Source organism: Megalopta genalis, chromosome 2, assembly GCF_051020955.1.
Source record: "Megalopta genalis isolate 19385.01 chromosome 2, iyMegGena1_principal, whole genome shotgun sequence".
NCBI classification, from domain to species: Eukaryota; Metazoa; Arthropoda; class Insecta; order Hymenoptera; family Halictidae; genus Megalopta; species Megalopta genalis.
In genome coordinates this window covers 18153790-18168094 of record NC_135014.1, presented here as the reverse complement: position 1 = coordinate 18168094, position 14305 = coordinate 18153790, and the positions used below count along the sequence as shown (strand labels likewise).

The 14305-nt window shown below is 42.5% G+C and overlaps 1 protein-coding gene across 5 annotated transcripts in view; it reads right to left on the bottom strand.

The window, feature by feature from the left end:
- LOC117219368 (monocarboxylate transporter 12) overlaps window positions 1-14278 on the bottom strand; it is a 53992-nt gene extending 39714 nt beyond the window's left edge. Inside the window, exon 1 of one of the 5 annotated variants that reach the window (XM_076518630.1) lies at window positions 12939-14278. In XM_076518630.1, coding sequence (XP_076374745.1) covers window positions 12939-12949 — 11 coding nt within the window. In that variant the 5' untranslated portion in view covers window positions 12950-14278. Of the gene's footprint in view, window positions 1-7711; window positions 7867-10568; window positions 10842-10885; window positions 11164-12938 lie in introns of those variants that run through there. The other 4 variants (XM_076518635.1, XM_076518628.1, XM_076518631.1 and 1 more) reach the window with 4 other exon arrangements.
- Window positions 14279-14305: the final 27 nt, after the last annotated feature.

Below are 14305 nucleotides of genomic sequence, written 5' to 3'. Positions count from 1 at the left end.
TAAAAAATTCTGGGTTATTGATCATCGCCATTCAAAAGTCTGCTAAACAGCCAGCGACAGCAAAAGTGTTAATTACAATGACTACAGGCCTAAATGGAAACTGACGATTCGTCGACGTAATGTTGTAATAAAGAAAAGAGCGAATTACGTCGAAGACTTGGTTCTGCACTGTATCGATACAGGGATGAATGGAGCGTATCTATTAACGAGAGGAAGTCCGTTTATTTCGATCCAAGAAGCGAGCAGGATCGCTCGAAGTCGAGCATTCATCGCGTCTTCCTGGAAACGCCGCGGAAACAAACTATTCGTATTGATGGCGGGAAAGAAGACCTCGTTAGGGGCCCGCTCCTCGTTCAATTCGATTTAGCCCGGTGTATTGAGTTTAATTGGAAAATTGTCAGGTTTTCAATTGAATTTTCATGCGACGTTAATTGATACCGGCTAACGCGGTGAACGGGCCCATCCACCGACAAAGATGCGTCCAATCGACCAACCGGATCTGTCGTTAGTACGTACATATTTAATTACCGTGAAATCGTTGACGGAGATGACCGCGATATTACACTAATCCCTCGAATCCTGCCTGTAACGCGACCATTAAAATCACTGCGTCTCTTCCAGCTAACTTTAATTATTCCATAAAAGTTTCTTTTCTGATACTCAAGTTTAACAAATTGGTTAATTGGTTACTTTAATGTTTCCTAAAAGCTTGCAAAATTCCAAAATTTCGTCATTTCCGTTGATTGAAGCATGTCTTTCCGTACATAAACAACAATAATAATATCATGAGGGTAATAATAATAATATCATAATAATATTATGAATATCATAATATCATGAATGATAATAATATCATGAATACCATGAGGGTTTGCATGCATTTATGACGTATGTAAAATACACACACAGATGTGTAATTACCATATCTTTTGAAAAACAACTCCTTCAATGGTCATTAAAACGTCGATACATTTGTAAGTGGTTGAATTTATCTTTTCGTTAGCTATAAAGTTCCACTAATGAAAATGCATCATCCCATTTTTAAAAAAAAGCAACAACAATTCTATGACGTAATAACTGCCCCACCGGAGCAATTATTTGTTACCTTACACATTTTCTACCGTCGTTAAAAACAACTGAGACATTTCAGATGAAAATATTAGGCGATTCACGCTGTATATTAACAAAAAATTGATTATATTTTCACTTTAATTTTGCCATGAGCGATCCCCGCCACAAAATGGCACATGTTCCGTCATTTCCTCTCGAGTGCACCATCAATGACGCAATATCGACAGTAAGTCAGGCAATGACATAGTTTCACAGACAAAATCAACGCAGGAAATGGTGCTTTCGCAGTTATTGCAACACTTGCGACAACAATCGAATGGAAAATTATATCGTGGCAAATAAATATTGAAACGACGAACGCCCATGACGGATCGGATGACGGCTGGCGCCAATATTTGCACGTGTACGTATAAATACCAGCGTGGCTCTTGACGTCGACGATTTTGCGGCATTGTCGCATTGTCGCAGCGCCCAGAAGTATAATGGCCACGGGATCGAGTTTATCTGGGCAGGCCGGGAATTTCGTAAATACTCGAGAAAAGGAAGCCGCCGTGCGCACGAGTGGCTCCTGTTATCGTAATTAATCGCCGCGTAGGATCTCCGCGAGATCTCGAGGGCGCGAATGGCCACCGAATAGTACCGTGCACAAACATTCCGACCTTGTCACCTGCTCGATCGATGAACACATTGTTCGCGAGCCTCCTCTGAATTTATAATACGATTTCGCGAAATTCAATGTAACCTGTGCCACAGCTGCCCGAGTTTGTTCATGATTAATTTAGAGACTTGATTACATGTTGACTCGGTGCGAGCGAACGAGATTCTTCTAGATCAATCGTTCCGAACACTTGTATAATTATTTGACTGGGTTTTATATTTATTGTACTTATAATAAAAATGAGTTGGTGACATTTATTAGAGCAGTTGAAAGACCAACGAAAATGCAGATCGAAAAGAAATGTTTATTTCACTGCTGTTGCTTGGAATTGACGCTGAACATTTTTGTTTTCCATACAGATTCGCAGTCTATCGTGTTCTCCGCGGAACAAAATTTACTATTTTTGACACTGTGTACCTTCCCTTTCACCAGCCTTTTAAAAAACAGTTTTATTCGGCTGTTGTTGCTTGCAATTCACGCGGGACATTTTTATTGTCCATAAAGATCCACAGTCCATCGTGTTCTCTGTTGAACAAAAGTTACCATGTTTGACATTATTTACGTTTCTTTTCGCTAGCTCTTAGAAAGGAATGATGTAATTACACGAAAGAGAGAGTGAATGGTTAAAATGCAGCCAACAGCGCGAGCACGATTAAGAAGAAAGAGATAACGCGGTCGATAAACGCAGATCAGTTTTTGTGTTGTTTTCTACCGCATGACGTAAATAAATTCCCATCGCTGTGCTAATTTTTCGACAGAATTTCGATGATAGAATCTACATTGATAAAACGGTGAATTGAATTTTCCGCCCGACGTTGGTCCTCAGGAATTTTGTTATCGGAATCTTTACGATCTAGGCACAACTCTTCAACCGCGTTCTTCAGGCTTATCGGTCGCCGTCCCGAAAACTGGGGAGCTTTATCGGACGCGGCGATCTAGCCACGATTTGTAGACGAGTCGAACGACAATGTAATTAGCAGCACGGCTATCTGTTTGCGCAAACCAGAGTCGCGATTCGGGGATCCTCGATCCGTTTAGGCGATAAGCCACGTCCTCGACACGGGCCGTCGAGGGGGCCTAGAAATGTGTATCGAGAGGCCAGAACACAGAAGCCTGATACATTGTGATTATCGGTGTCGCAGACCATCTAAAATCCAAAATGGAGCATAGAAGACGTGGTCCTCTATTCCGGAGCTCGGAAATGAGCCTAGAAATACAATATAATCATTTTGGAAGATTGCTTTACTAGTTTTAGAAGAGTTTTCCAGCTTCGAGCTAATTAGAAATAATCAGTAGAATAATCGAAAAGAATCCGAAAAATAATCGAAAAGTTGGCCTTCAAAATTTCTACTAATTTTTGGAAGATTGCTCGTTCCCAGCTAGCATACAAAGAATAACTGGAAAACCTGGTAACATTTATTTCTACTAATTTTTAGAAACTTGCTAGCTTCCAGTTACCATAAAAGAAATAATTTAAAAACCTGGTCTCAGTGATGCCTATCAATTTTTTAGAGAAAGCTAGCTCTCAACTAACGCGCAAGAAATAATTCGACAACTTGGTCTAAGCGATTTCTACATACTTTTGGAAAATTGCCAGCTCCAGCCTAGTTGGGAACAAAAAGCAAACGAGAACTTGGTTCGATCGATTCTTAACAACTTAGAAATCATCGTGTCATAGGAGGAAGACGACCCCACTTGATCGTGATACTTATTTCTGGTCCTCGAAACTAACAATGCCAGAATCTCGTGTTCATGTTGCTAGATAAGTGGATAAGCTCGATTACAAGGCACTCAGCCTCTTAGTTTTTCTACAATTTCGGGGATTCGAGATTCTGTGCCACTGGAACCGTTTGTTTAGAACGTTCCCATACATCAGTCTAGCTGTTACTGACGAGAATACTCGTCGTGAAGAAATGGCAATATTTTGTGTCACGACGAGTATGCTCGTCGCGCGTAAAAAGTAGTTACAATTTGCTGTTTAAATTGCGATTTTTAGTAAAACCTAAAATATATTCATGAGTAAGATGTTGTGAATATTTTGAAGCCAAAACGAGATAACACGAACGAATAAAGAATGTCACTAATTGTAATGAAACAACTGTGTGTATAGTGTGGACAAAGTACTACGCTTGTTTAATCATTGCTACATCGCTTATCTTTTGCTACACATTTTAGTTACACATCTTTCAACGAGGGCACAGCAGCTAACTGGTTAAATAGTGATATCTAGATTGAGAATCTTTATGCAATTATGAAACATGTGACATTTATAAACGCAATATTCTAGTTAATTTTCTCCAGCAAAGCATCGTTAATACCTACTGCAGCAGCTAAATACCATCACAAAAATATCCAACTTAATCGTACTGCAAATGGCTACCACAATCCCAAGTAACGCAAGGATAATATATATTTATATTTAATAATAATAATAATAATAATAATAATATATATAATATAATATATATTATTATAAATATAAATATATATTATATATATTTATATATATATATATATATATATATATATATATATATATATTATATACTATATAATATATATATATTTATATATATTATCAACGATTCATCAGGATTCCATAAAATTGAAAACTCGCCGAAACAGCTGCCCGATCAATAGACTTGAAAAATCGCAAATTCACAACAGCGAACGTATAAAAAAAGAAGCAAGCGGACAACATCGAACCTCAGCACACTCGGTATCTATTAAAGACGTAACTGAGTCGCTTATTCCTCGGTTGCTTCTTCTTCAACAGGGGAGAGGAAGCAGAAGAAAAATGCTCGATAAAGGCAACGCCAGTCAGCTGACGCGTTTGCAGAGTGTCGATTACCGTTTCCTCGGTTTCCCCTGACCTGGCCAAGCCCGACGAATAAAAGGACCGCCACGTTGGAGGGGCGGCCGAGTCGGCAAGGGGAAGTCGAGTAGCCCCCAACCGGGGATGTCCGTGGTTTATTGGCCTGTTTACAGCCATTTCAGGACCCGCTCGCTCTTCTCGGTTGAGTCAGCCCCGGGTCGCGAATGTTGGTAAATAAATGCACAGCGAATCGGCAGATAAGTTCCCGCGAACTTTGGCCCCAGCACGTGACCCCTCTCTCTCTCTCTCTCTCTCTCTCTCTCTCTCTCTCTGTCTCTCTCGACCCACCGATCCTATAACTGTCCGACTGCGACTGCCTCGGAGTCTCTCATTCATGCTACCAGTGAATGACAGCGTAAGGATCCACGGTTCTTCTTAGAATTTCTGGGAGGGCCAAGACCCATGCGAACAGAACAAAGGGAACGCCAAGAATTTTAAAGGTTTTCGAACATTCTAATGGGGGTAAGGCCCGGGGATCGGTTCTTTGCTACACGAAACGAGCGGATAACAGCGGGAAAAAATTGCAATGCTACCTCCTGTTGTTAAAGTTCCAAAGTTTTATTCGACAAATTTTTTCGAAATATTTCTCGAATAAGATTTTATTCAAAGAATTTATTAAACGTAATTCCCGCATAAAATTTTATTCCAATAATCTCCCACGATTCTGTCTCCAACATTTTCCCTCACTCTCAAAAATACTAAAAATAGTTAAATAGCCATCGCAGATTTTAGACAAAGTCTGAGAACAATAATAATTTTAGGAAGTAGAAAGTCAAATTTCATTTCAATGAAATTAGTTTATTTTAGTGGACTGCGAACTTCAAAGCATCAATGCTATTATTTTCAGCTGATTAAAATTATTCAGAACAAAAATAAATATCTGTGTAGTTGCTGTATCTTGCAATTAAGTTAGAAAGTGGACTTTAAAAGTACGTACAGTGGCCCACAAAAGCGTGTGCACACCTTTCAAAACGCAATAAATTTTTCAAAACTGAACTAAACGACTTGATTTTTGTTCAGATGATAGAGAGACTAGTCTACTAGGCGATAACTGAAATGCTTTTTTTAAAAGGTGTACGAACACTTTTGTGGACCACTGTATCTCTGTCATCAAACCTGATTAAATCAAATCTGACTAAACAATGTTCTAAAAAGGCCAAATTAAAATTGTCTAAAAGCACAATGCACTACCGATGGTTTCTTTACACACGAAAGCACTTAGAGATTCAAAAGTTCGTTCTTCGGAACATAATATTCAATCTTTTATGCTTCGATCGGAGGATGAATCGATGAATGAGTATCTCGATTCCACGATCGATGTACATAATGCATCCCCGTCACTCGACGAGGACGTGCAATTATCGCTCGTTTCCCAAGTTGCTCGGTCTAATAGAAATAAAAACTGTGCTTTGGCGACGGACAACGGCTCGATTGACTTTCAAATTTTTACGGAAATCGTGGATCTAGTTCGGTGGCTTCGGCCAGATTACGGACGGAAGCCGAAGACGACTTTACAAGACCGGAAAAAAATTCACGACACGTGTACACACGGGAAACAACAGACGAATACGAGATTAACCGTCTGCGGTTGGAAACCAGAACGTTCTGGAGAAAACAGAATTCTGCGGTGCGCCGAAATATTGTTCACCGAAAAATACTTTCTATCATTGGCATAGAATAATTAATTTTAAAGAAAACTTGTGGTACATGTACCGGCTGATAATTTAATGAACCTGAGCCTCGGTATCCTAGCGCAAGAATTTATGAATAAATCTACTCGAAAGAAGATTGGTTTGTATTGCACGTATGCTTGACAATTACCTACAGTTTCACATTTTGTTATAGTTTAGTGAATGATATTACGCTTCCATGGAAAATTATCGATCAAGTTTCTCCGCCCTACATTATAACAAAAATTGTGCAACACATTAATACATTCAATTTTATCATGTTTATGTGATCATACGTCCCAGTGGCTTTTAAAAGCCAGCAGGTTCAGTTCGATTCAATCTTGATAGGGAAATCGAGTCGTCCAGGATTCTCTTTCCTTGTTTATAAGCCACTTTACATATTTTTAATAAAAGCTCAGTAAACCATTAAAAAAAATACAGTTGGTAATCGAACAATTCGTTCCAGAGTATAAGGAACACAGTAAATTCTCCGTAATTGACGCACAGCTTGGAAACAAAAATGGACAATTTGTGAAAAGGAGATGCGATTATTCGTGCCTCGCGGCATATTTTTACAACTGCCGATTGTCAACAATTATAAAAACGAGTCGCAAGGTTCTAATAATCGTATCTTCTCTTCTTAAATTGTTCATTTTTGTGTCCAAGCTGAGCGTCAATCACGGAGAATTTACTGTGTATCCTTCATCTCTGTAAACTATACTTTTGCTTGCGGTACACGAAAATGTGTACGTGCAATTAGAGTGCTTCATAGAGAGATCACAACAATCCAAAACACTTTTACTTAAGCTCGACTGATCCAATCCCTACAGATTGCCGTAAAAACATCTTAAGCAAATCGCCCGAATTCCTCCTCGTAAATACACTTCAATTCCCTGCTTCGATCGCACAACTTTTCAATACCCGCGCAAGAGCAAACTTCGATCCGAACATACAAGAAACTTCGTAAAGACATTTCACCAGCTGCATGATCCAGGCATCCGCCACTCTACCGTTCCCGCGTCGAGTAAGAGGAAAACAGACGCCTCAGCATCGCGAAGCTTGCGAGCGCGAAATTCCCAAGCGGGAGAAATCAAACCCTCGGTAACCTTTCGAGCCAAGTCGAGCAGAAAAATGGCAGTTTTCCTGGACAGATGAGCGAGCATACTCGGCTCGGGTGGAGCCGCAAATCGCGCACGTGTGTGGGCGACCACGTGCAAAGGGAAGCGATCGAGCGCGCATGCGCCCGGCTCGAGGCGGGAAGTGCGCGCGAGCGTCCCGACAGACGAATACAACCTCGACACGTGTGCATAGACGCACCGACGGCACGTTCGCGTGCACACACTGGCAGGAACACGCGTGCAGGCTCGAGAAACGCACGAGTACCCGCGACAAGAACCGCGTCCGGTTAAACCCGTAACGTTAAGGTCGGTTGATTACCTTTCCTCGTGAAGCCACTGTCACCGACTGCCGAAAATTCCAGGGAGGCAGGACGAGAATGCCGCGAACGGGAGCCAGACCGGAGCGGAACGCGCGCGTGTTCGTGGCCGCGTGGCGCGCGTGTACTAAAGACGAGAGAGCCAGGCCGCCTGATCAGCGTGTCCCGTCGCAGCGTCGGGCGTGCACGGCTGCCATCGGTCACCGATAACGACCGAATGCGAGATTGGTCCGCCGAGAAGCAGAGAGGATCGGCTCGTTGGGCATCATCGCCTGTCGTAGAAAGTACCAATTCCTTGGAATTCGGGCGCCTTCAAGGTCCGATCCACTAGAACCAAGTCCTTTTTTCATCGGCGTACTCTATCGGCGATCTATAGTCATCTTGTAAACGGCGCTAGGATGATCCGATGATCTCTCGGAAACGTACCTCGCTGTTTCTTGGAACAAGTTATCCGGACACGTGGATCAATGTCCTGCGCCGCCTTTCTGGCTCTTGGAGGGTAGTTTAGGAGCTTTGAAAATCGTTCGGATAGGGGAACTATTCAGCTTTTGAAGTTCTAATTCTATGATCTAAGGAAGTACTAATTTCCAGGACTGCAAAGGACACCTGATTACGTGGACCAGTGTTCTTCATTTTAGACTTCGGGCAACCATTTTGGAAATTGTACCAATTTCAAGAAGCTCAAAGGAGTCCCGGCACTTGATCGAACGAACCAATGTTCCTCTCCGCTTTTTAGTCTTTAGCAACAATTATGGTAATTTTTGAAATTGATCCTGATGTACGAACTATTGAGCTTCGAGGAGAAAAATCTTTACTCCTGGTCTTGCACTATGGAGATCGCCAATTCTTAAAAGTTTCAAGGTGACCTGACGAGAAGCAATAATGTTTTCGTACATCTCTGACCCCGAGCAACAATTTCGCAATCTTTGAACGATCGCAGTCTCGATATATAAAGGACTAGAAATTTCATGATACCTAGGAGACCTGTTGATCCTGATCTCCGATCTAGCCCAGACCCGAGTCAAACTTGACATTCAGTCTTCAAAGAATGACAATACGGAACGTAGGCCTGCGTTTTACATTTTGAAAATGGCTCCGGCAAACGAACAACGCGTTCAAGAGAAAGACAATCGTTTATTATTCTTCAAAGAAACCAATTGAATATGGATGGACACACACGGTAAAACATGAAACAACCGTTTCAGCACAATTCAACAGGAAATGGGCAGCTGTCAAAGTCCACTGCATAAAGAAATGGCAACTGATATTTGCAAGGTTACCCGAACCTTTGACTTGGACTTTCGTTCCGCAGGACTAGGAGCGGTCCCCAGGACGAAACACGGTGGACTACGTCTGTAGTGGGGGGGAACTAACCGAATCGTCGCGAATAAAAATAGTAATTATCCGCCACGCGCAGCGCATGTCCCGTTGATCGCCGATAAGAGCTCTGGAGGCGACAGTCCGATAACCCGTTTCACCGGGAGATTGTGCGACCGCCGAACCCGTTTTTCGTCGCTACCAATCACGGGGCCCGTTGATAGCGTTTTGCCCCGCTGACGTAACGACGGCGAAAAGTTTCGCTAGAACACAGGTGGAGGGACTGATCCGATACGACCGGTAAACGTTTTCATCGATCATTAGAGACCGTGCACACGGAGACCCTTTTCGAGAAACGAAGTTTCTTTTAACTTCGGGCGGCAACTATCGATCAAGGACTACTACCGCCTGCCGCCGACACTTTCCGTAAACTCTTTCGCATGGTATCTGCCGAAGCCAACTTGTTGCGTAGAAGCTGAGAAAACCGTCGCCGCAAGTGCAAAGTGTAACATCTGGTTTATTCCATCATTGGGCAACGTTTCTCATCGAAATTCAATCTTCACACGCCGCTCGATTGGTCTCGAATGTCGCTGCGCAGACGTAGGCGTCCGTCATTTTTCAACGTTATTATACCAGTCAGCGAGAGTTTGGCTAAAACTATTCTGGATACAAACACTGAAATTCGGAGCGACGCTGATTACTGTCTTTAAAAATATAGCCAGAACGTACCAATTAATCCAGAATGTACCGAACCACGGAATAAGAACGTTTTCAATCGATAGCTTGTAACTGAAAAGTTATACGAGACAAAGTAACGATGTCAACGAAAGAACTTCTGAGTCAATATTGTGCGCGCAACAAATACCGATCCATTGCACGAGAAAGATACTACTGCCGTAAATATTTCAGTTCCTGTGAATTTCAAGATGATGGAACTAACAGCGACGGGAAAAATACAAAGCTCTTTCACAATCACAAGATGAACAACGAACAATAATAATATCAAATCTCGGTAAATTCAGGATTAGTTCTCTATAGGTTAACGAAAAACTTTTGAGTCGATATTGTGCGTGCAACAAATCGCATACCGATCCATTGCACGAGAAAGATACTACTGCCGTAATATTTCAGTTCCTGTGAATTTCAAGATGATGGAACTAACAGCGACGGGAAAAATACAAAGCTCTTTCACAATCACAAGATGAACAACGAACAATAATAACATCAAATCTCGGTAAATTCAGGATTAGTTCTCTATAGATTAACGAAAAAACTTTTGAGTCGATATTGTGCGTGCAACAAATACCGATCCATTGCACGAGAAAGATACTACTGCCGCAAATATTTCAGTTCCTGTGAATATCATGATGGAGCTAACAGCGACGGGAAAAATACAAAGCTCTTTCGCCATCACAAGATAAACAACGAACAATAATAATATCAAATCTCGGTAAATTCAGGATCGGTTCTCTATAGATTAACAATCCACTGGCCCCGAATGGCGGGCCCAAAGACCCGACCGCGTCGCCAGTATTAAATTACCTTCACTGTACCTGCTGGTTGCATCCATGCTATCCACCATTATGGTGCACAAGCTGTCCCGCGAACATCTTGAACCACTGTTACGTCCGACGCTCAATTACATTTAAACGAATGCATGGAGCGACGCCGTATCGCCGTAAAAGCGGCCGAATTTCGATGTAAATCACTGAACGGCGCGCAAGTAACTACGTAAATCAAGCGAAACATCGTGACGCGATGGTTGACAGTTAACGCGAGAGCGCAGGTGCAACCAGAGGTCGTGCGCTTGAACTTAGAACGGCGAGGTTCGAGAGTGTAAATCAAATAGGCAACGTCACCTCGATTCATCCGGATCCGACTGTTCAAATCGACGTAGAATTGGCCGGCGGGTTATGCCGATCGATCGATCGTTCGATCGATCGGTACTTGTTCGGATGAACCGCTTGTGGCCGAGCGCGAGTTTCGACTGCACTTCGTTCCCGCGTCAAAGGGCGACTACACGTGCAGCACACAGCTGTGACGTCCAACGGCGCGAACTCGCTGCACCAGAAACACACAAGGCTGTGGTTCTCTTTTCGCTTCATTCGCTGCCGATTCTGTCTACAGAACGCATTCCGCTCGTTCTATAGTAGTGTCGCGCGCGTCCAGCCATTCTACCATTTAATTTATTCCGCGCCGCAAGTCAACCTGTTCACTCAGGGAGGACGAGTTAACTCGTCCCCGCTGGATTCCAACAGATTCTGTTTCCCGAACTTTCCGGTAGAGGGTAACTGCGCGCGTGTGGCGCCACAAATCTCGAGATATGTGTCACTCGGGACGAATTAACTCGTTGCTCGTAATTGTGCGTAACGTTTCGCCGAAGGAGAAACTAACCCCTTAATGCACAGTTTTTTTGAAAAAGGCCGGCCAAAAAAAGGAAATTTTTTTTAATGTAGGAAAACACAATTTAGAACGTTGTCTTGGCGAGAAAATTAGAAAAATACAAAAATAATGGATATTTATACAATTGGTATGATTTCTAATTTTCAGAATATTACTATTATTATTATTATTGTTATTATTATTATTATTATTATTATTATTATTATATTTTATTTTACATTATATTTTAGTAAAATATATATTGAAAAATGAGCGAATCAGAATCTGAATATGAATACGCTGTCGGAAAGCGGCTCGCAAGGCAGAGATAAGTCGTAAGTGATAAGTAGAAAAAGGATATATTTTATACTTGGATAAGTAAGCTTACAATCCCATGTAAATGATAAACATCAATAAAACGATTGCTTTTTTTTGGCTTCCACATTGTTATTTTCAATTCTCGATTGCATTCGAGTTGTGAAAAATTATAGCAACATAAGGTACAACGCCGCTCGAATTATCTCGAGTGTGCACAGTTTGGCCAGTTTAGCGCGCTCGGGTTAACTCGAGCGTGCACGTTAAGGGGTTAATTAACCCGTCGCTAGCACTCGTTCTCTCGCTTTCCTCCTCTTCTTCGTACACGCACTGTTCTCTGTGTCATAATATTTATGTTGTAGCCGAAACTATGTTGTATTTACATTCCTCGTGACATAATCTTTGTCGTATTAGTCTTCTTTATCTCAGGCTACTCTCCGGGGGTTCGTGAATGAAAAATCGCCCGGATGACAGGTTAACTGATAACTCTCGCACTTCGTTACGTCACGACGTCTGTATTATGCTAGGTTTTTGACAGAAGAGACTCATTATAGCGGCCCGTCCCATTCGAATCACTCCCGGCTAGTGCTTTCGTACTGTACACAAATGAAACTAGAGCAAGAATCTATTACAAGTTCCGGATTCAAAAATCAATCTTTAGCATTGACTGTATATACCTCGATTTCTCTTTAGACTGAGCATGTACAGCCAAAATGCATAAATAATTTCGAACTAGAGCAGGCATCTATTACAAGTTCCGGTTCTAAAAATCAATCTTTAGTATTGACTGTATATACCCCGATTTCTCTTTACACCGAGCGTGTACAGCCAAAATGCATAAATAATTTCAAAGATTAAAAAAACATTAGATATAGTCACAGCAAAGTGTAAGATGTCCTCGCAAGGACCAGGACTATGTATCAAAATTATCGTACTCAAATAAATAAACCCTGTTGAAAAGACACCCTCATCAATCACTTCCGCGTTCGTTTCATCCGGTCCTCCACGTTTAAGAGTCACCCGGTTAATAACCGTCATCAGCCCGCGCGATAACCATTGTTTACAGAGATTGTTTGCAGGAATCTGCGGATTCAATTTACCGATGATTGGTCACCGAAGGATAATCGGCACACGATCTCTCGGCCGCGGCGAGAACCATCGCGGAAACACGAAGCGGAAGCGGACGAGATACTTTTTGGAGCGAATTGCACTCACGTGTGTGTCATGATCGCCGCCCGACAAACCTCGGTGTCACGTTCGCAGGTTCGTGTCGTCCGAAGATGAAGTGAACCACTGGACGACTGAGAGGGCAAGCGCCATAAAGATGAACGGAAGTTTTTTTTAAGCGCGGGTGGAAAAGAGACGGGAGCAGAAAGAGAGAGGAGAGACGAACGCTGACGAAGGCGGAGAAGGGAGAAGAAAGAGAGAGAAGGGGCGGGGAAAAGATAGGCGAAGGGCACGCGGCGCCGGCACACTGTTGGAAAAGCACGAGGAAGCCGCGGTAATACGTTTACACGAGAGACGATCCGCACGGAATTCTCGCGCGACGAAACGGAGGTGGCGTTCCTCGGACACCTCCTATGTGCTTCGCCCCTCCTGTTGCTCGGTGGCGCTTAAACGAAAGTGTAAGTTCACTGTAAGGTAGGTCGCGCCAAGAATACGCGCCTATCGCGCGACAGTTCCTTTCGTTTTGAACAGTCGTGGCGCACGAAAACTTGCGACCACGTGTTCGTTTCGAAAATCACGGAGAACGATCAGAAATTCTTCCTCCGAGCGAGCCCCGAAGTCCGTTACTACGGGCGGTAACGAACTTCTTGGCGCGATCATGGCTTTAACTCGTCTGCCACCGTTACTCTTGATATGCAATCGCGGCTGAACTTGCGCTTTCGTAACCGGTGTTTCCTTCGCCGAAAACCGAGCTTCTCCAAGGAGCGCGTGATCTATGACAATCGTGTATTCCACTCGAAAGTGTTGTACTCGTGGCTGTATAGTTGTTTATTTCGTTGAAGATAAAATTCTGCTATCTTATGGAGTGATGCAACGTTACGTTAACGTCAGTCAGCTGTAGCTTGAAGGAAAACGGATTTCTGTGTGACCGGTTTGTGAATGCGTCAAGTGAAATTGACCGTTATCTCGTAATACGATTCTAGTCACAATTCTCATCGAAACGAATTTTGAGAATGATGGTGATAAGGAGATTACCAATGGATCGTGAGGGATTCGAATATTGTGCGCGCGCAAAGAACGTTGTTAACTGTACGAAAGAGCAAACTTTTCTACAGAGGCGAATTGTTGCGTGTCTTAAATGTATTACTTGTAGGTGTAACAAAAATATTTTAGTAAATAAAGTTTAGTACGTAGGTACATATTTTGTAAATGAAATGTCTAAAGTTACCTACATGGGTCCAAAACCGTAGGATCAGCAAAATGAACATTAAACATTTGAGAAACGATGTCGTAGAGCAATTAGTCCAAGCAGCAATAACGCAAACTGGTTGACGTATTACAATATTTTATTGCTAATAATTTACTGCGTACTCGTGACTTACATGCGGCGAAAATAATGGTCAAGAAGAACAAGA